We start from the raw sequence: 23,841 nt of genomic DNA, 5'->3' as shown, positions 1-23,841 counted from the left end.
ACATGCACACGAAGTCAAGTCAATATCTTTAAGCCGGATGCATTCCGTCGTCTGCCTATTTGATCCACTGGAGGTGCGATCGAGCAAGCCCCTCCTCACTATCCATTCTATTCCGCTGCTCTAGCCAGCGTGCGATGGCCTTCCTCTTTGACCGCATGAAGGACGCCTGCACAGGTTAGTGACCCTCATCCTCCTGCCCTGGCCTGAATGAATGTAGGACTTGGTGCACGGCAGAGGTTAATGATTCTCACGCATCATCTGATACTCCTGCAGGAGTTGTTAACTTCTTGCTCGATGTTTCCGCGGCAGCGGGAGAGATACCCACTGATCCGAACGATGATGATTACAATGATGATGGCAGCATGCACAATGCCAAGCTTAGCCATGGGGCGCATGGAGTGCCGGTTCACAAGGTGCGTAGTACTACTAGTATGGTTAAACACTCCAGTATTATGCTTAGACTAGTTATAGTGGGAAGTAATATAGAGTAGTAACATGCATATGTTACTAACTCTATGTTACTACCTTCATAGTGGTTAGTATCATAAGTATATGTCTTCATTAATTAGCTTATAGACTCATTGTATCTTGAGAAGTGTGATGTTACAGTAACTAGCTATGTTACTCCATCCTCCTCTCTCCTCATTAACTCAGTGCCACCTAAGCAAATTTGCTGAGTTGGACACTTAGTTACTAGTGAAGTTAGAGCAAGAACAATAGTGTAGCCGGCAGTCGGCTATAACAATTTGCCACATCATCTATAGTTAACTTATAGCTAACATGTACAATAGTAAGCTATAAAAGTGTAGTACTTTAACAATACATGGCCCACCTTTTAATCTCACATAGTGCCTAGGAGCACGTGCTAGAGCTGGCTATTAGATAGTAGCTCACTTCTCTTCTCTCTCCTAATCTCTCTCCTCCAACTAAGCAAACATATAATATTTTATCTCATATAGCCAGCTGACTGTACCTTATTGTACTTGCTCTTAGAGCAACTCCAATAGTATAGTCGGTTGTTGGCTATAAGCAAGATGCCATGTCAACTATAGCCAACACATAGCCAACAAGTACAATAGTTGGCTATAAAGATGTACTACTTTTTCAATGGAGGATCCACCTTTCATTCACACAACATGCATAGGAGCACGTGCTAGAGCTAGCTCTTGCATAAGAGCCCACTTACATTCTCTCTCCTCTTCTCTCTCCTCCAACTAGACACAAATATATTATTTTAATCCTTGTAGCCAGCTAATTAGGACTTATTGTACTTGCTTTTACTCCCACTATGAGTAGTCTTAGTGATCACTTCGGCCTATGGAGTGTCACATTCACCTCTACTGATTGGTACTACTGCTAAGTTGCACTTCTATTAATGCCCAACATGAAAAGAGTTATTGCTGTTAATCTCATATTTCGTCCGATCCATAATAAGTATGGGGTGTCATGGCTGTTTGCTCAAATTTAGTCAAATTTGCGCAAAAGCCACAACACTTCTTATGGATCGAAGGGAGCAAGAGATGTGGCATAATATTATTTTTTCTATCGGAAGGGCGCAATTGTTTTACAACTGTAATAGTAGAGGCACGTGACAGAGATAATTTTGGGCATGTCTGATTCATATAAATGAACATTGGAGGAAAATCATAAGAATAGGAAATTTTCTTTCGTTGGCACTATTGGTCCATTTGTTTCAAAGGAATGCAATATAGAAAAAATCAAGATTTGTTTCCCTTTGGTTTAGGTTTCATAGGGAAAGCTAAAAAAAAATCTACAATCCACTCAAACCTTTTTTACACTTGTATGCACAAAGAACGAGACAAAGATCATATGTTGCATAATAATGACCGACCTAGTATTTTTTTTCGATAAAGGATGCTTTCATTACTTTTATAAGCAATTAACCGACCTAGTATTTACCTTTATTTTAATAATGATTTGATTATGGTTTTAAGGATTTATGAGTTTTTCCTATTCTCGCGAATCAAACACCTAATTTCACAAATTCATGTGTTTTTACAACCCTATGGACACATACATTCCTATCTTATTTATGTGTTTTCGTATTTCCATGTTTGTGAAATCCTGCGAATCAAATAGGCCCTTCCTATTATTTTTTTTCGTGAGGTTGAGCACACTTCCTTCGATTCACTCTCTAAATAGCATATTCCGGAGTTCCACAATCGCATAGGAAGTGCTGGCTGTCCTAGCTGGTATCGTGCTTAATGGCGGCAGTGGAGGTGTCCTACGGTTGAGGATGACGACACGACGGCGTTCACTCTAGGGGTTGGTGTGGTAGTGGCAATATCGGTGTGAGGTACCCTTATGTGTTATGCTTTGCTAGCAGCGGTGGAGTTGGCGACATCGACATTTTCTCTCGTGTCCATGGCTGTTGTTGGTTGGGTGATGGAGGTCAGTTGACCGCTGGTGGCGGTTGAGTGTGATGGTTTAAGTGATGTTGCCTCTTGGGGACTAACTTTATAACAAAAGCTGGAAGTACATTTTTTATGGACACAACGAGTATGTGAGATCTAGGTGAAAGTCTGACTTTATTCGATGCCAGCGACGATGGCATCTCAGACATCATTTCCCCTTTACAGACGTCGTTGTGGAGCCTATTCACTCCCTTGTTATTTCAACCTAAGCTTTCCTGCTCAAAACCCAAGTTTTGTCGTTGGCTAGAGCAGGTCGGCGTTATGCTCGCTGCTTCCCCATGAGAGTGTCTTCTTAGAGGCATGTTCATCAAGATTTGACAGGTTTTATGGTGAAGCCTACCTTCACCCAATCCCCTCAAATCCCCACAAAATTCCAATTCATTAGGTAGAGGTAGTGGGTTGGATATTGAGAAAAATACCCTTATATTTAGAAAAAAGTGGAAAAAATGGGGATTAAATGATCTCAATATAGTACCAAACATGCTTTCAGAATTAACTCGGATTATCCCCACTAATCCGAAAAACTATAGCAGTCCCTCCATCTCAAAATGTGTTGCATATAGATTTTAGTCAAAGTCGAACTTTGTAGAGTTTGACCGTGTATAAAGACAAACAAATTAATTCGCAATATCTAATGCACACATCATAAAAATATATTTCATGGAGGCTCTCGCGATATAAGTTTGATATTATAGATGTTGATACTTATATATAGGAAGCTCAATTGGGGCACCATGGTGCCCGGGCACCAAACGTGTATTTCGTACATACCTAGAGTGTACGTGTCTAAATTACACATACCTAAGGTTTACATACCTAGCATATACACAAACAAGTTTACACATACCTAATATTTACATACTTAACATAAACACATGCAAGTTACACATACCTAACATATATATACACGTATCAGTGTACGTACACCTTAGGTATGCAATACCTTAGGTATGTATCACTTGAGTATGCATATCTTAGGTATGTATACCTTTGGTATGTCTAACTTAGGTATGTATACCCTCAGGTATGTGTACTACTCCCTCCGGTCTCTTTTAATTGACTCAGATTTAGCACAACTTTGTACTAAATTTGAGTCAATTAAAAAAGACCAGAGGAAGTACAAAGCAAAAATGTGCATATCTACGTATGGTGCCCGGGCACCATGGAGCACCAGTTAATTTACCCTTATATATATATATATATATACATATATATTTAGTCAAACTTTTAAAAACTTGATGTTGAGTAAAAAATTATATGCAACATAATTGGGAAAGGAGTACCTCCGTTCTGATGAGCAAACATAAAGAAAAAATATAAAAATCTACAACCTAAAAGGAATAGATTATAAAAATATTTTTTTACAATGAATTTACTAATATTAATTTGGTATCGTAAATATTCATATTTCTATCTATAAAATTGATTAAAATTAAAAAATGTTAACTTTTGACTAAATTTCTAAACGTCATTCGTTGATTTTTTTTTTTGAAAAGGGTTGCCCGGCCTCTGCATCCAAGAGATGCATAGGGCCGCTTTTATTATATGAAAGTATCCAGTCTTACAAAGGAAAAGTCTCAAGAATTATTACAAAAAACTTATCAAAAATGGTCTCAACAAAGTGAGCCACCATAAACTAAGCATGGACATGAAGCGCCTTTGCATCATCATGTCAAGCGGCGGTCAGCAGACCATCCGCACCGGCTGTAGAAATCCCAAGCCACCGTTTTCAGTCGGTTGCACCCAATATCCATAGCCGGTCGGTCGTCCTCCAGCTGTAGATAAGACCACATACGGATCGAGTGGGTAGCCAACGGAATAGCCTGCAAAAATGATGGGAACTTTTTTTTTGTTAAAGATGCAATCATTGTGAACTTTCCATATCGCCCATAGGACCGCACAAACACCAACTCTAATGTAAGCTTTATCTTTTTTGGGCACTCCATTCAACCAATTTCCAAACAAATTTATAATATTCAAAGGAGAAGGTATATTAAAATTTGTAAATTCGTTGATTGGAATGAATGAAACATGTAACTTTTAACTAAATTTATAAACCTTGCTCTTAGAATGGATGGAGCAGTACCATACTAAGTTGGCATTATACTGACGCACTGGGCAAATAAATATCCCCGCCAAGCTCCTCTCGAGATCGATCTTTCTCGTATTCTAGAGCTAGTCTGGTCTAACGGCACCTTCTCCATGCTCGCGCACTCGCTATGACTCTCAAAGCATCTCCAGCCGCGTCCGCTAAACGCTCCCCAAAAAGATTTAGGCGCGTCGGACAAATAAACATTCACAGCGCGTTTCCCAAAGTCGTTTCTTGTCCGGCGCAATCCGATATGGTGTCCGGCGCCCCGAGCCCCTCCCCGCCCCACAGGGGATGCTCCGGGGACACCGGACACACCGAAAAGCGAGGCGGGCTCCCACATGTCGGCGACTATTTTCATAAACCGTTGGTTCCCGCATTTTTTCTCGTCGTTCCTTCCCTCCTGCGCCTCCCACCCCTTCGCCGCCACTGGATTTGCCGACCGTTTCGACGGCTGATCTCTTCTGAGAGTCGGCACCGTCGTCGCGGCTGGCACTCTCGCCAGTCGTTCCGCCGCTTCGCCAGCACGTACCAGAACGCGGCTGGCCAGGTAGGCGCGATTGGCCGCTGTTCGTTGTCTCGTCTGCCGCGGCGCAATTTTAACCATTGATTTTGCTTCAGACATGGATAGCGACGACGAGATGCTTGCCCTACTGCTGGAGGACGAGCAAGCCTTCGACGACGACCTCCCGGAGCATTTGCTGATCATCGCGTCCCTCCAGACATGCTTGACGCCGAGGCGGAGAAGAGGAAGAGGCTGCGCCGCGGAGGATCAAGGCCGGGGAGAAGGAAGTCGAAGCCCCGACAGAGGATGGAGGGGCATACCATGCTGCACAATGACTACTTCGTAGATGACACAACACATGCCTACAATTTTCGGCGCCGGTATAGGATGAGCAAGGGTCTGTTCATGAATATCCTCCACGGCATTCGAGAGTTCGACCCCTACTTCAAGCTCAAGCATGACGCTGTAGGCGTTGTCGGGTTCTCGTCGATTCAGAATTGCACTGCCGCCATGAGGATGCTTGCATACGGAGCACCTGCCGATACACAGGACGACTACATTCGCATGAGTGAGTCAACTGCTATTGAGTGCGTGTATAAGTTTTACCGAGCTGTGGTGGGAAAGTTCGGTAAATACTACTTGAGAGGGTCAACTGAGGAAGAGACTGCAAGGATCATGGCACAAAATGTTGTCAGAGAATTTCCTGAAATGCTTGGAAGCATCGATTGCATGCAATGGTCATGGAAGAACTGCCCGTTTGCTTGGCAAGGTATTTACAAAGGGCGTTATGGATATTGCAGTGTGGTGCTTGAAGCTATGGCAGATTATGACATGTGGATTTGGCATTCTTTCTTTGGCATGACGGGATCATACAATGACATCAACGTGTTGCAGCAGTCTCCGGTGTTCAGCAGACTAGTGGAAGGGCATGCTCCACCATACAACTATGAGATCAATGGCCACCAATATAGCAAAGGCTATTATCTAGCCGATGGTATATATCCAACATGGGCCACTTTTATCAAAACAATCTCGCCTCCATCAGGTCAGAAGAATTCTCACTTTGCTGCGCGACAGCAGGCTTGCGGGAAGGATATCGAGCGGACATTTAGTGTGCTTCAAGCTCAATTTGCAATTGTCCGGTATCCTGCTCTAAGCTGGTCTCACGACCAAATGAGGGAGGTGATGGAGGCTTGTGTGATCATGCATAACATGATCATCGAGGATGACCGCAAGAATCATGTCAGGACACATGTTGGTCCCTATGAGCGTCACGGCCCTCTTGCGGAGGTTGATCATGAGTTGTCTGCAAATTTTACTGATTTTCTCGCCATGCACGCAGAGATCCGTGACAGCAATGTTCATGATCAATTTCAAGCTGATCTCGTTGAGTATTTGTGGAGGATCAAAGGATTATCAGCAAATGCCGCGACACCTTGATCTAGCCCTATTTATTACATTTGTTTAGTTGTTTTATTGTTTGTTATATTTTAATTTGAAAAAAAACTCCCCAAACATATTTATTTGTATGCTATATTTAATAAATGATTGTGTTTTAAAAAACTTTTAAAAATAAGTTTAGGGGCGGTGTTTGGAGGACGCGACTGGGGAGCGACGTCCCTCAAACACGGCATGAACAAAACATGTACCCCAAACGTTCGATTCGGTACCGTTTGAGAAACGGTTTAGAGGACGCGACTAGAGATGCTCTCATGGTGCGCCATGGCAAGCCCCGAGCGTCGTCTTCTCGAGATCACCAGCCCGATCACTGCGACCCAGCCGTTCTCGGTGGCGGCGGCGGCCATGTCCACCTCATCCCGACAAACTCAATTGCCGTTGGCAGGTACGCAGGGAGCAGATGGTATTAAAAGCTCATCAATTTCGACGAAGTAGACTTGTCCCAAGCACCACTTCCCCGAAGGCACGTTACCTAGAGATCTTCACCCAAGTAGTCCGTCAGATCTTGTCTAATAAGAGCAAGTACAATAAGTCCCAATCAGCTAGCTATAAGGCTTAAAATAGTATATTATTGCTTAGTTGGAGGAGAGAGAGGAGGAGAGAGAATGAGAGTGGGCTCTTATGCAAGAGCCAGCTCTAGCACGTGCTCCTAGGCACTTGTGAGAGTGAAATGTGGGCCATACATTAATAAGGTACTACATTTTTATAGCTCACTATTGTATGTATTGGCTCTGAGAGCAATTCCAATAGTATAGCCAACTGCTGGCTATAACAAGATGTCATATCATTTGTAGTCATCTTATAACTAACATGTATAATAGTTGGCTATAAGAATGAAGCACTTTAGTAACATATGGCCCACATTTCACTCTCACAAAGTGCCTAGGAGCACGTGCAAGAGCTGGCTATTGCATAGTAGCCCACCTCCCTTCTCTCTCCTCTTCTCTCTCCTCCAACTCATCTAAAATATACTCCCTCTGTTTCATTCTATAGTGCCTATTGTTTTTTGGCACGGACATTAGCGCAAGAGTATTTTGTACACAAGACCCCTAGCTAAACGATTTGAGATCAACGTAAAATTTGGGAAATCCATATCTTCCTAACTTATCATAACAATTTTGGGAGCTGGACGATTTGGAAGCTGAACGGGGAGGGGGTAATTGAAAAAAAGCTAAGCTAAAACCTTATATTCTGAAACAAATGCCAAAAATCTATAGACACTATAGAAAGGAACGGAGGGAGTATTATTTAATGTCTTATAGTCAGCTGACTGAACTCTATTGTACTTGCTCTAAATTAGCTATAGATGACATGGCACTTAGCTTATAGCCAACAGCTGGCTACACTATTGGAATTGCTCTAACCGGTCTGAGGGACAAAAGGTTCTGAGAGGCAACTAGATAAATTCTATCACCCGTTCTGTACTGAATCATATCTATAGAATGAAATATGTCTATGTCATGTAATTCTTTTATTCCTGTTGGCAATTTCTACTCCTGCCAATTCATAACAATTGTCGTGGTTTCAGTTCTTATGGATCAGAAGGAGTATTTTGTATTCATGTGTTTAATGGAGGTTCCAATTGGGTGGCACATCATCTTTAATGTCGATAAAAGTGTCAATTGGTCGCAGCAGCCCATCACCTCCTCACTTTTTTATGATGCAAGTTGTTACATCTACTGCGAAATGGCTACGATTAATTTGCCACCAAAATTAGGATACACTTAGCAGATACCACTAATATAGTCTAGTTTGTATTTTTGTAGCAACGAGCTGGTATTTCGCTTTTGAAGGCCACAGTCTAGCATGCATATTCTCAAGTGACAACATAGGGTGTTCTTTAAGTCATAATTGCCAAATAGATGACCTACCGCTTGCAGTTGTTTGCAAAATGTGGTGGAGAACCACGTACACTATAACATTTTGTATTTCTCTACCTTCTCTTATTATCTGTAAAAAAAATATTATGTTCAGTGCAGCATACTAATAAGATATCCTGAATAGGGTGAACAACAAAATGGGAAAGAAGTTGGTGTGGAGGTACCTCAATTGACAGAGATAGTTGGTGACAGACAATTCAAGTATGAGGCTGACAAGCAAATCTCAGCTCTGGTTGGTCAATCCAAGGTAAGACTATCGCACCACAAATTTCTGACTGAACGCTCTTCCAACAAGCCAAGTGTCAATTAAAGAAAAGAAAATTTGGTGGCATGCAATAGTAGTGTGTCAGACGTAGACTATTTCTCAGAGTGCAACAAGGATTTGAAATCAAATCTATACGATTTTAATACGCACAAATATGTCTATTTATTGCATCAGTTAATCCTTTAAATTTGTGGGCTGCCTTCCACACCCTAATTTCTTACACCTTTCTTTTGTGTAAATGACAACAATTATGATTTTTACTCACTTAAATAGAAAATATCTGTATTTTCTTGTGGCATGCATCTAGACAATTTCTATCACCGCTTTTGTATTGAATCATTCCTGAAAGATGCAATATGTCATCTAATTCTTCTATTCCTACTTTCTCAGTTTTCTATGTTCTAACTAATACAATTTGTCAAATAGGGAGAGCATCAAAATGGGCAAGAGGTTGCTGTGCTGTTGCGTCAATTGACAGAGAGAGTCGGTGACAAACAATTGCAGGATGAAACTGATAAGAAAATCTCAGTTTTGGATGATCATTCCAAGGTAGAATACCGTCCCTCAAATTTCTAACAGTTTGCTCTTGCAACAAGCCAATTTTCAATTAAATAAATAAGATTTGGTAGGCAACACTGGTTCATGGAAAAGATGTAGACAGTTTCTAAGAGGGCATCAAGGATTTACAGAAAAATTATGTACGATTTTAATCCACACAAAATATGGCTCTTTAGTGCATCAATTTGGCATTTAAATTTGTGTGGTCTGCTTCGCACGCCCTAATTTCTGATACCTTCATTTTGAGTCTATGACAATAATTATGACTTACTCATTCAAATAGAAAACATCCATGTTTTTCTCCTTGGGTGCAACTAGACAACTTCTGTCACTGCTTTTGTATTGAGGCCTTCCTATATGATGCAATATATCATCAAATTATTCCATTTCTTGATTCTTAGTTTTCACTTTCTAAGCTAATGTGTTTCAGGGAGATCCTGATTGTTTAGTACACGATACTAATACGATATGTTGAATAGGGAGACCATCAAAATGGAGTAATGGACATAGATTTTTGTGGAGGTGCCTCAGTTGAAAGATTTGTGTTGCGGACATCTTTTAATTTTTGTTTTAGCTTGGTTTTCCACTAATTAACTAGATATATTTATACTAAATGTTGCCGTAAATATATCATCGGTATGTTGGGAGCATCTCTTAATTTTTGTTTGAACTCGGTTTTCCCCTGTTTAAATGGAAAAATATTTTATTAATAATGAGATAATCAGAGCTTTTGTCTTTGTTTAAAAAAGGGAAACCTATAGAATTAATCCACATGAGCGTATAGTGACGATGATTGATCAAATTGATTTACTACTCTCTTACATGATTTATCATAGGAGGTAAGTTGGAGCACCTTAAAAGATCTTGTTCTGTTCCTCTTTATAGTGACTAGTGCAACTTTTGCAGGATATTAGCAATGCCTTGTATGAGTACAACTCAGAATATCCAGGATTGGTGGCCCAAAGATTAAAACTAGATTTTCTCAAAAAGATTACAAACAATTTCTCTTCCGAGAAAATAATTGGTAAAGGAGGTTATGCAACCGTTTATGAGGTATACTTGATAAAAGAGGATTTCTTATCTAATGTTAGTCACAATTGAGAAAAGAGCATTAACAGTAACTTGAGAACCTGAACAGGGAGAGGACGAAGATGGGAGAGTTATTGCCGTGAAGAAGCTTGTTATCACGTCGAATGTGGATTCAAAGCAATTTGAAAATGAGGCTCGACATCTTTCAACTCTCACACACCAAAACATAGTAAAGCTTGAAGGCTACTGCTACGAAGAAGAAATCCATGTAATTCAGCATGAGGGTCGTGGAATTAAGGCAGCTGACATATACATGTTGCTATGTTTTGAGCACATGCGCGGCGGAAGCCTTGACAAGCATCTATCAGGTATGATAATGACATGAAACATAACTTCCTATATTTAGATCACGTGGTTTGTTGTTACAAGGATCTAGACCTAAGGTTATTGACCACATTGGTACATAAACATTCCTATAACACTTCAATAAATTTGCAGAAAATTTCATGATGAACTTATAGCATATGAACGATGGTCTGTCAACAACATATAAATATATATAAGTGTATAAATAATGTGCCTTCATACAAAAATATTTAGCACACGACAATATGCGTTCTCAAGGATTTCACATTTAGTTAATATTTTTAGATGGTAGGAGGTAAGAACGAATTTTTCGAGGCCAGGGATGTATTTTAAAATAATTATTTGTCGTTAATTGGCAAGAGTATGATGGAAAGAATCTATGTGCAGAAGGAAGTCAGAAAATTTGAGTTAATTCTCATGGGTGCAGAGTGTAGACCGTGTTAAGGATTTTTTCTTTTGAGTTAAATATGAATAATGTGAGTGCAAATCCAAAGTAAGTTTGGCAGACACCGCTCAAACTATATTTTTTAATCTATATCTATACCTACCTAATAATAAAGAAAATAAGGCTTCTTGTTCGTCCGTCTATTATTACCCCTATTTTTCCATCATTATTACGACAATTGCCACCGCCAAGTTAGCATAACGATTCGTCCTGTCCCTCTCCCCACCCGATGGGAAAAACAAAGCCCCGTCCTCATGCCCTGCCAACACCCTATGTTCCCCTTTGCCACCGCCCGACTAGGATCTGCCCATGCCTCGGATCCACAGAAGCAACCACCGAGATGGAGGCAAGACGGCGAGGCCTTCAGAGTTTCCCCTCTCTGGCGCTCCTCCTCCTCACTAACCCCATCTAACCCACCCGACGGCAAGGCAAATATTCGTGGCGTACTGGCAGGAGACCAATGACCATGGCCGCCTTCCCCACTCTGCGAGAAATCTCCATAGAAGAAGAGGGTAGGACGCGGCGGATTTCATCGACTGGAACAAGAGTATCAGCCATGACAGAAGAAGACGGGAAGGAAAGAAAGAAAAGAAGCCCGGCCTCCCTCGCGAGGAAACAGCGAAATTCATCCGCGGGTCCTCCAAGGCTGCGGTCTCCGCACGGTTTCCCCTCGATTTCAGCGGCGTATGCGTGATGCTCCCTCAGTCCCTCTCATGGCAAGACTCACGTACGTAGGCGTAGGCGCCGCGCTCTCCACTACAGCGGCCTCACCCTCTTGGTAGTCGCGGCATGGGAGACAGAGTAGAATCCTTATCCCCTCGCGTGTGGTGTGGAGGGGGCCGAGGAGGGGCCACAGAAGGCTACAGGCTGGACGGGACGAATACGGTGGAGGCTTGGCACACAAAAATAATCCAGCACAGATGTCAGCAAAACGGGTTCGCAGCTGCTATCACTCATCCATGGCTTATGTGACAATCTGAAATGCATGTGTCTGATTTCTGAAGCTAACGTGACAGCAAACTGACACAACGTGTTATTGTATCTGCATTGCTAGCTTTCCAATATAATTGGACTTTCAGTCTCTTACCAATTGCAATCCTCTGCGCATTCAATGTTACTATATTTTTCATACTTTGAAATATAATTTATTAATTATTGATGCTCACAATATAAATAAAAAACTTTTGACATTCCCTTTTTTGCGAATATTTCGCCGATCTATTAATAATCATCAACAACAGTATAAAGAAAACCAAAAATAAAAAAATTACAAGTAGATCATTGGAACACCTAGCGACGACTACACACTAGCGCGAGCCGAAGGCGCGTCGCCGTCATCGCCCCTCCATCACCGGAGCCAGGCACAGCTTGTTGTAGTAGACAGACGGGAAATCGTCGTGCTAAGGTCCAAAAGAACCAGAGCAGTAACTATCGCTAATGATGAGAACCTTAGATCGAAACAGACTGACCTGAAACCACACCATCGGACACGAAAAACGACCAGATCCCAGGAGATCCGCCGGACACACGACTCCGCACGCCCTCCGTCGGCGCTAGGCGCACCACTAGAGCGAGGATAGGGCCGGGAGGACTTTATTCTAACTTCAGAAAGTAGCCGCCGCCTCACCATCCCGAAGAAGACACTGAAGACAAACTAAACAAAGAGCATAAACCTTCCCGCCGGCAAGAGGCCGCGATCCGCCATGCCTCCAAGGCCTCAAGGCCACCGGAGACGGAGCAGATCGGCAACATCACCAGCGAGAGGGACAGAGCCCTAGATGGGTTTCATGTTCGCCTCACGTGTCCTCTTTACTCCATACCGGTTCGGTTCAGATAAAATACTTTTGACATTCGGTATACTAGAATTCCCGAAGCCCCTCTTTCAATGCTTAACTACCACCATGGAATTGCATGACAAGCCAAGGTTAATTGATTGTGCCATTCTTCCTTGTGAAGCGATCGCCATGTGAAGGAATACATGATGTTTTATCTTTAAAGATATTGTGGTGAGGATGTAAAAGAACACATGATCGTTTTTTATATTTTATTACTTGCTTATTTTAATTTTCAACATAACATTTTAACGATGTATCTCCCGATGCAACGCACGGGCAAATTTCCTAGTATGATACTTAAAATGATACTAAATTATTATGGTATTGTTTGAAATCCCTTCAAAATTATATGTTTCTAGTCAGTAATGTTGTTTGTAGCCCAAATCCAACAATTTTCTTCTTGAGATATCATTTTAAATCTCTCTTTATTTATTGGTACACACCATTTACATTTTTATTACTAGCATGTAACCAAGAAATTCCAAAAAAGCACTCTATACATTTAATTTAACAAAATTTGTTTTATATAATTTGTTTTTTCCATTTATGTTGACCAAGTAGCCATGTTGTGTGATTCAATCACAGATGTTATACATTTATTGCAAAACATCATGGGGAAGGGTTGACATATTTTGGTATGAACGTAGAGAAGAATGTATGTGCTAGACTGAAACTCCCATATTTTTGGCACACTTAATTAGTGGGTGGCTACTTTACTTAACAAGCTTTCCAATACCAACCTTGATTAATATATGGTTCAGATTTAAACTTCTTACCTTTAGAGTGGTTAGTTGGTGTGTCTTAAAATGGCTTCGATAATATACTAACATTAGTGACTACAGATGCAGATTGTGGACTTAATTGGTCACAACGTTACAAAATTATTGAGGGGATTTGCAATGGTTTGCATTACCTTCATGAGGGCAAGGAAGGTTCCCCTATTATCCATAGGGATCTCAAGCCTGGTAACATATTATTGGATGATGAGATGATACCAAAGATCGCGGACTTCGGTATTTCAAGACTCATCGGTGAGGACAAGACTCATACACGCACATTTGCCATCATAGGTACATGGTAAGATACTAAGCTTTACAACTCCATTGTGTTTTATGAGTTATGTTAAAACTCGCGGCTTCTCAAACAGTGATGCCTTCACGCAGGGTATATTTGTCCCCAGAATTTAAACAAAACGGCATGATCTCCAAAAAGTTAGATATATACAGTTTGGGTTTAATTATCATCGAGATAATAAGCGGAAAAAGGATCTACTGCGACAACATTGAAACGCCCAATGAGGAATTTATTGAGGTTACACTGTAATCTTATTTTAGGATTTCTTGGTCCATTTTGAGTTCATCATATCATTTCAGCTATCTGTTTGAACTATAGTTACTTGAAAAGTGGCGATCAAGGTTGCAGAAAGAAGGATCAATGGAAGATAACTACTCACAATTATATGCATGCATCATATTATCTATGGATTGCATGGATAAAGACCCCCAGAAAAGGCCGACCACAGAACAAATAATTGATACACTTAATAAAACTAAAGAGTGCCAGGTATGATTATTCCTGTCACGGATATCATCCTTTTTTATGATGCATACCCTCTTTTTTATGATTCGTATGTTTCTTGATATTGGTCATGAAAATGATCCTCACGCTTTCTCACCTGCCCTTACTTTCTTGGCAGTTCCGCAGTGGAGGATCCTTCCATCTTCCGAACACCTTGGCGTTGCCTTCTCTCGGTTAGTGCTATTACATTTTCCAAATGCTATTTTCCCTCTAATGCTAGCTTTAAATTAAGTTCCATTGCTATAACTAGCAAAACCTTAGTTTAATTTGGAAAAAGTACATGTCTTGACTCTTGACTGGACACTCTGCAAAAGAAAAAAGATTTCAGTCCTTAACTCTAAGACCATGTGGGTTGAAGTCTTGAACTATGAAAATAATTTACTAGCCTCGGGGGATTTTACAAGTTGTCCGGGCTGAGTTACGGTCATGTCATAAAACAAACCCGTTAAAGTTGACTGGATGGTGAGGTTGAGTTAAAACTGCATTGAGCTCTACTTTTATTTTTAGCGGATGTTTTCTCACTACTCATCGTGCGACGTATCTATCCATTGTTATCTCTCCTTCTTGATAGTTTTGATGATTTGACAGTTATACTGCATCCACATCAGTAATATCACTAAACTGCCCAGGATTGTAAAGTGAATGGCTTGATTTTGCAGTTCAGATGAATTAGACTTCATGATTGAAAATTGAACATCTACTAAATCCTCTTTGAAACTGAAAGGCACGCAACTAGACTTAACGGCCAGATGCATGACAGCCAGGATGTAAACCAAACACACACCTGGTTCCATTTTATTATCTTCTTATTTAACTAGAAATTTAAAACACGCCCCTTAGAGGAATGGCTTGGGACGGTGTACCTATAGTCCTGCATCCACTAACTTTGGACATCTATTTTTTGACATTATAAGTGCAACAAAAAATGTAGAAAAAAATATGATTGTGGTACAACATCATGCATGCATTATAAAGAAAAAATAATCTGAGAAAAACATTTAGTATGCGGCCCATACAAAAATAACAAGTGGTAGAAAATATATGTGAATGTAAAACACATAGTATTTGGTCTTTTTTGTTTCTCTTAAACGGCACAAACTATTAACGTGGAACCTTACAAGTCAACACCTTTTTTCTAGAATATTTTAGTACGCTCGAAATATCTTATAAGAAGTGAGGGTATATGGTCATCTTAGCTTAGAAAAAACTCTCTTTCATATATTCTTAACGAATTATTTTTGCAGCTAGTAATCTAAAAGTTTGTAGATACTTGTACATATAACAAATGGTTGATGTTACTAAGCTTCTTGGCAAAACTTGTACTTGATCTTGTTTGAGTGGACATTTGCACAATCAGAAACATATGATGGAGACAACAGCCAATATAATTCAGAGAACCAGTTAGAAGGTGCCACTCCATTACCAATTGAGTTAAGTTTGCAATTCTTAAAAGATATTACCAAGAATTTCTGCAGCGAACTAGAAATTGGCCAAGGAGTGAGTGGAGTGGTTTATCAGGTACGTTCTACCAGAGCAGCTTATTGATCATAAATATTTTTAATATGCAGTGAATGTTACTCGTCCTAATAAAATGAGTTAAGCAGGGAGTGCATCCGTGCGGGGAAATAATTGCTGTAAAAAGGCTTCAAAAAACTATAAGAGGTGGAGAAAGACAATTTCGTAACACTGTTGGTGATCTTTTGGCGCTTGAGCACAAAAATGTAGCGAAGTTAATAGGTTGCTGCTACGGAGTAGAAAGAGAAGCGGCTGCCTGCAACAGAGGCTCTCTTCATGCGTACAAGCAAGATAATTTTCTCTGCTATGAGTATTTGCGCGGTGAAAGCCTTGATAAGTTCATTTACGGTATGACCATGCAACTTAATTACTTAACTGGTCCAGTCATATTTTTCAAATTAACAGTGACTAACACTAATTTGTTCTTGATTTGATTTGTTCACTGGGTTCATTGAAACCCTGCACCCTTAATATGGGGCTTTGACCATTGTTTCCCGTCACTACATGAAACACTATAAGAATATAATTTTTAGTAATTAGATAACGAAAAATCCAGAATATTTGACCATTGTTTCCCGTCACTACATGAAACACTATAAGAATATAATTTTTAGTAATTAGATAACGAAAAATCCAGAATATTTTATGTTTTATGTGAACAACTGCGATAACATTACAGAAATGTTTAACTACAGGATTATTGCTTAATTATACATGGATAAACACTTAATATCAATCAATAGGTAATATCAAACATTTTATAATTGGCCACTCTTTTTCTAATTCATGTCAATCCACTTAAGTGGGTGGTCCAAGAAATAGTGCAGACTAGTGTGGATATTATGTATATAAACATGAAAACACTGATATATATGTTTCGAAGTATGCTTACCCATTCAATCCTAGTAAGATTCGGAATGGCTTGTTATTTAGGGACATCTTATTTGTACAACCATACTGCACGAAACAGAATGGATTTGCAAGTATCTGAATGAATATTTGGTTTCAATTCCGCAGATAAATCTCGTAAACTTAACTGGGACATGCGCCTTAGAATTATTAAGGAGATTTGTGAAGGGTTACATTTCCTACATGTGGAGTCAGGCAGAGACATTATTCATCTCAATCTTAAACCCAGTAGCATAATTCTGGATGATAAAATGGTTCCAAAGATTGCTAATTCTGGTCTACACCGTCTATTTGGACAAGAGCATACCCCGCCACAGGCTCAAGATATTTCAGGACGATTGTAAGAGCAACTTCAGTATTTAAGATGATTTTTTTGTCATTTCCCTATCTGTACACAAATTTACTTGGATTAGTGTCTTAATAATTCACCATTGATTCCAATGATTCAGAGTATACATGGCTCCGGAATATTTATACTGTGGGGAAGAAAAACTTGAATCAGACTTGTACAGTTTAGGCCTTCTCATCATGGAGGTCGTAACAGGAAACAGAAGCTGCTTTAATGAGGATGGTCTACTTCCATGGCACTTCATTGGGAATGTGAGATATTAATGTACTATCTAGCAATATAAAATTAAGTCACATTTTCTTTGTAAATATTGGATTTTATTTATTCTGTATAATATAGTTTAAGACTAGCCACAATGGGACTATCATAAGACTACTCATAGTGGGAGTAACTTCACTAGTAACTAAGTGTCCAACTCAGCAAATTTGCTTATGTGGCAGTGAGTTAATGAGGAGAGAGGAGGATGGAGTAACATAGCTAGTTACTGTAACATCACACTTTCCAAGATACAATGAGTCTATAAGCTAATTAATGAAGACATCTATGATACTACTTTGATGTTACTAACCACTATGAAGGTAGTAACATAGAGTAGTAACATGGCACATGTTACTACTCTATGTTACTTCCCACTATGAGCAGCCTAAGTAGTACTATCATGCATGCCATGTTGGTAAAAATCTGATGTGGCACACCAATTAATGAGGTGAGAGATTAGAGTGGTATCATAATATGATACCGTATCATATCACGTAAAACTAGAAAACTTAATGGCAAACACATCATGTACACACATTTGCATTGAGATTTTACAAAACATTAAATATGATGATACTATGATACTATATTATGATACTATGCATTGTGGGATTAGTATCATAAACTAGTATCATGTGTATGATACTAGTGTATGATACTTTCCATTGTGACTAGTCTAAGCTCTCTTACTCCAACTGAATAGGTGCGTAAAGACTGGACAAATACATCGCACATTAAGTCGGCATACCCATCATTAAACACAGAGGGTCTCAATCAGGTAAAATGCTGCATTGTGATTGGGCTTAAGTGTGCTGACATTCGTCCAAAGGAAAGGCCTCGTATAGGAGAGGTTCTAAGTGCGCTTGGCAAGGTATGCATAACTTCTAACACAAGTACACCCATTTTGTAGTTTACATGGAGAAAATTACCTTTTTTGGAAACCATCAACACTTACAATAACGCGGAAAAATGCTTGTTCTTTCAAAGTAGTTATTTGTGAACACCAGCATTGGTATTTTTTCTTTCTTTCAAATCATATAGCTTGCAAAATCTATACCTTCCTTCCATTTCCACCCCATTAACTGTTTATGTTTTTCTTTCTTGTCTTGCACTAGATATGCCCTGTCCCCACTGAGCTCATTGGCGTCTACCCCCTTCAGCTTTGTTTCCCATTCAAGCGAAACAGGATGAACTGCTGTTTTCTGCACGTAACTAACATGACAGACGACCGCGTCGCTGTTAGGCTTCTGTCGGATAATCAGAAAAGGTGTATGGCTCGCGGCGTTGCGCCACCAAGATCCACATACACCCTCGTAGTGTCTATGCGCAAGCCAGTGAACAGCGGCGAATTCTTCACCCTAGAGAGCTGCATTGTTGGTGAGGGGGGCCTTAACCTCAAGGATGTAGACCTTGATTTGACCAACAGAGAGTTTCATGACTTTTTTAAGGAAGCCCAAGCTTCATGTACGAAGAAGGTGCATCAGCAGAAACTGGAGGTCGTTTGTGGCGCTCAAGATGAGGTAACCTCTGGTCAAGTGAGTTTGCAATGACTATTAGAATTCTATTTAACACAATGCAATCCTACGTTTTTTCTTTTTCTTTCATGGCTTTCTCGGTGGTGGTTGGCGTGGCAGCAGCTAATCCAGCCTGGAATCGAGGTAGCTTCCTATTTTTTTTTCCTGTCGACTTCACAGCTGATCCGAGTAGCAATTTGGAGCCTTCCTCGCTAATAGTGGTTCGTGTTATGGTGGACCAGATCATATCCAAGACGAACTTCCCTCAGGTGTTGTCTGTGGATGTGCATCCGACAGAGCCATGGTTAGTTCATACTAGCTGTTTCATCTAGTGCTTTTTCCCCACTGTATAAGTTCATAATGGTTTGTTTCCTTTCATCTCTAATGTTTTGTTTCGACACCCCGCCGCCGTTTAAATGATTGATACTTTTCTGCATTTAATAAATTCACATTGTGTAATGCAGGATAATGACAAGCCATCATGGGGGTCAAATTTTAATTTGGGACTACCATAGACAGGTGTGTTTTTTCTCTATGTTATATGTGGCATAGTACTACATATTTAGTTTTTCGTACTATGAATTTTTTTTAGCTTGTGCTCTGTTTTGAATGCTAATTTTTCGCAGGCAATTCAGATCTCTGTCGAATTATCAGAGGAATCAGGCATGCTTAGCTTTTTTAATTTTTATTTTAGTTCATCAGTCCTCATGATTGATCATACTAATATGGTTGTTCCAACTGCAGTTTATTCAGCAAAATTCATTGAAAGAGAGCAATGGCTTGTGGCCGGTGACGATGACGGGGACATATATGTTTACAGTTATTGTACACGGCAAGAAGTCGCGAGCTTCAGAGGTCATCATAGTCGCATTGAGTCTTTGGCTGTGCATCCAAGTCGTCCTTTTATCGTCTCGTCATCATCTCATCTCATTGAGCTTTGGAATTGGGAGAATAACTGGGAATGCACCCATACGTTTAAGGAGCATTCCGACAGAGTGACACAAATAACATTTAACCCAGTGGACACCAACAGTTTTGCCAGTGCCTCCTTAGACCACACAATCAAGGTTTTTTTTTTTTGTTGTTGATGTAAACAGGTTATTTTAATGGATTTCATAATTTATAGAATAAATTTCTATATAATTATTATTTTCTCTTCAAAAGAGTCCAGTTAACTCGGCACTTGGATGTTTATTAAGATTGCAATGTGGTAATTTTGCAGATCTGGAACGTTTCCAGTCCAAATAGCACAATCACATTGTCTGCAGATGGCCTGCAGTCTCTTCGTTACATCATAAATGATATTGGTCAGTTTTTGATTAGTGACTCTCAAGATGGGACCACAAAGGTACGACATTATCAATTGAACAATACTCTCATGTGTTCTCTCTTTTTGGGGGTCACTAGATCAAGTGTTCTTATGCTACATTGTTCCATTGCTTTCACTTTTGTGATTTAGATCTGGGACTTGGATACGCACAAATGCGTCCAGACATTCAAAGGACATGCAAACCATCTTGGTTCGTTATATCGACATTCAGATCTCACAGTGTTAGTTAGTGGTTCACTCGACGGGACTGTTTGTTTTTTGAACCCCATCACTTACAGGTACATAACACTGCTTCTTATTATGTTTTCTCATTTTAGTTTGAAGGATACAAATCCAAGTCTGTCAATAAAATAAGGGTCCAACTCGTACTTTTCTACTCTGTATCCAGACAAAAATCGCTTTGAAAGAAGTTGTCAAAGACTACATGTTGCCGACTAATTAGACCACTTACAATGCATGGGCTTTTAGCGTTTTCTCCTAGTTGGCTAGAATGCATGCAGAAAGCCCATTAAAATTAATCTGCACAAATATCAAAAGGATGTTGTCAAAACATGCCATCGTTTTATAAACAGCCCATTCATGTAAAATTTTATAGACAAGCATATCTATCAAGAACTGATAGAAACGAGATCAACTAAAACAATCTAACTTATAATCAACTTGCATCTACAAGACAATGTGCATTAAATAACTAGTGCAACACACCATAAGCAAATAATTAAGCTTGACCACTAAACTACTTATGTGGTCATTCAGCTTGGCAGCAGGTGTAACACAGATGGCCAAACAAAGAGGATCCTAATTAACTGACACAGACCAGCCACTCTGATTATTTCTTAGACTGATTGCACATGTAGTTAGGTTATACTCTCCTCTGCTCGTAATGTATCATACTCTGTTTGCTGGCCGTAGCATAAACTGCTACCAGTTTACACTGTCAATTGACTAAGAAGCCTAGTTAACTGACAGGGATGCATGTGTTTCTAACACTAAAAATAAATTCATTTCTGTCTACATTGTATACTTTTTTCCTCATCCTTGCTAGAGTTTATTATACTTCTCCGAGACTACGACCACAACTAGTCGCCCTAGAATTGAGGGGAAAGTGTTAAGCTTCATGCACTAGCCACTTGAACCAAAAGTCCGAACTGATGGAAAGGGCTAGGCAATCTACTTGTACACTTCACAACACCCCCACTCGCGTGTGACGGGAGAAGAGAGTCAACACGTGTAGAGAGGCAAAGAGGCAGCGGCGGTGGCCGGGCGCGGGACGGCGGGGTGCCGGGGCGGGCGGCGGCTGCGAGAAGAGGGGGGAGAAGAGATAATTTTTAGAATAAATTGTGAAAGCCAGGATTTGAACTCGAGACCTGGGGCTCTGATACCATGTTAAGCTTCATGCACTAGCCACTTGAATCAAATGTCCGAACTAATGGAAAGGGCTAGGCAATCTACTTGTACACTTCACAACAGAAAGGAAAATAGCCATGAGCGGAACACAGATGAAAATTTTGTTCAAAAAATTGTATTGAGAAAGGCTTCCTTTGGGGAAGGCATGTTTGCTTTCCTTGTTCTATGAATGAGAGATAAGATGTTCTGCGAGGAACAGAAATGGTAAAACTTGATCAAATTACGATTTAGTACAACTTACTGAGTAATCCAGATAAATACCCTTACATGAATATGAATTAACTTATTGTATTCGACTTTCTTATCTATTAAGTTTTATGAAGCATCATATGTTTTAGAAATTAACAGCTAGCTTCTTAATGTGACAGGACTGAGAAAATAATTGGTCTCAACCTCGGCGCAGTTTATGCTTTTGGGTATTTAACAGAATCAAAAAGGTAATAGAAATTTCTGTGTTCTATTTTATTTACTTGATGTCGAAGTTGTGTTAATGAAAAATGTGCAGAAGTCAAAGTAAAAGTAGAAGCTAAACTACGAGCTAAAACTGCAAAAGTCAAAGAAGCAGATGTTTCAGAATTTCTTCTAGTGACCTGCTTTGCACCTGATCCAAAACAAGTGGATTTGAGGAGACAATGATCATCCCTGCTACATATTCTGACCGTTTTAAACCAGAAGCAGACCTTAAACAGCCTTTTTTTTTTTTGCTTTTTTTCTTTTTTTGAAGTCTTTTGACAATTCAGTTTTGCATATTGTTAGTTTGGGATATAGGGCATGCTAGGGATAGCTACTTAGATAAGTATTGCCACAAGGATGAGTCTATAATTACGGTCACCAAAACTCTGGTGTATGAAGTACAAAACACAGCTAAAAATTGGCAATTATGGCTACGAACATAACATGCACCACAAGAATTTTAGTGCAATTAATTCAATTGGAGAGAGAGAGTTGTTTAGGGCTTAAGTTAGCCAATTAAGCTAGGATGACAAAACCACCGGTCTCAAGAGTGAGGTCATCTCTAAACACCCATATATTATGTGATTACTAAACTATGTGTAGTATACCAAGTTGTTAAAATCCGTATATTTCGTGGTGAAATTTGTCGATGTGACAACATTGCTTATGCAAATGACCAGGAAAAACTGCTGTTTTTCATTTAAATTGCATTTTTCATGTGCATTTTTAATGTTCATTTTTGTTGTCATCAAGAAAATCAAGGATATATTAATTTATGCAGGATTGTCGTTGGATGTCACCGGGGAATAGCAATAATTGAACCGGATTTGCTATGAAGACATTGTTGCTCGCAAAAGGAGGTCGTTAATAAAAAGCAGAGTTGTTTGGGTGCATGTTTTTAGAATAAGAATCATTTTGTGGTACTTGGTTTAAAGGGTTATCTAACATTTTTCCGGAGAACATGTTATAGTTCACTGTTATTTTTTACTTGATTTTTCTGTATGCCGCACTGTTATAGGATAGTTGGAACTGAAATTTTACGGCTTGCTTCCAACTTAGTATTTATATACTCCCTCCGATCCGGAAAAAATATCGGATGGTTAATACAATTAATGTTTTACAATTAAACCCTCCTAAAATTAGAAAAATTCTAATCACATGACCAGGCCGCACCACGTGCCCCTACCCAGTCAAATCTTATCCCCATCCCCATGACCATCTGGTCTTTCTCGTCCCTAACCCCTCCAAACGTGGCGCCCCTAGCTAGCATTTTTCCAGTGGAAGCTCCATGCATGGATGCCCACCCGTGCATCTGCAGCAAGTTGCGATGTGGCCGAGGGCTGCCATTCGTTGCCCATGCTCCGCTGCCACCGGGGCTCCCGCGTCGATGGCAGCAAACCAACTCCTCACCATACCCACCCCCACCCCTCTTTCTCATCGCGTGCCATGGGAAACAACGTGGCCCCCAGCTCCGCGCAGCGGCCGTCACAAATGTGGAGCACGGGTTGACAAAGAAAAATCTCGTGGGTTATTTTGCAAAATCACCATTCTGACTTTTTTTTCCGGATCGGAGGGAGTACTGGTACAGAACGACCCAGCTCTGGCGGACAGTCTCTAAGGGGCCAGAAGAACATCTTGAAGTATAACCCTATCTCAATCAGTG

General features: G+C 40.1%; 1 protein-coding gene across 4 annotated transcripts; it reads left to right on the top strand.

Annotated features, from left to right (window-relative positions):
• Nucleotides 1-51: 51 nt before the first annotated feature.
• Nucleotides 52-23,180, top strand: LOC127320829 (uncharacterized). 4 transcript variants are annotated; one of them, XM_051349920.2, is made up of 25 exons: nt 52-174; nt 274-413; nt 8,492-8,614; nt 9,059-9,181; nt 10,097-10,243; nt 10,329-10,587; nt 13,708-13,942; nt 14,029-14,176; nt 14,258-14,428; nt 14,562-14,616; nt 15,801-15,961; nt 16,048-16,306; nt 16,976-17,207; nt 17,317-17,467; nt 18,178-18,345; nt 18,923-18,994; nt 19,112-19,132; nt 19,231-19,292; nt 19,453-19,507; nt 19,615-19,651; nt 19,733-20,055; nt 20,211-20,336; nt 20,448-20,596; nt 22,094-22,162; nt 22,960-23,180. In XM_051349920.2, the coding sequence occupies exons 1-25, from the start codon at nt 135-137 to the stop codon at nt 23,012-23,014; spliced, it is 3,381 nt and encodes a 1,126-aa protein (XP_051205880.1). In that variant the 5' UTR covers nt 52-134; the 3' UTR covers nt 23,015-23,180. The 4 variants fall into 4 exon arrangements, with proteins under 4 accessions (XP_051205880.1, XP_051205879.1, XP_051205878.1 ...); XM_051349919.2 differs by having other exon boundaries at nt 19,109-19,132; XM_051349918.2 differs by having other exon boundaries at nt 18,590-18,994.
• Nucleotides 23,181-23,841: the final 661 nt, after the last annotated feature.

This window comes from Lolium perenne, chromosome 5, assembly GCF_019359855.2.
Source record: "Lolium perenne isolate Kyuss_39 chromosome 5, Kyuss_2.0, whole genome shotgun sequence".
Classification (NCBI taxonomy): Eukaryota; Viridiplantae; Streptophyta; class Magnoliopsida; order Poales; family Poaceae; genus Lolium; species Lolium perenne.
Note: the sequence above shows the minus strand (reverse complement) of the source record. Positions and strands in the feature narration are given on the sequence as shown.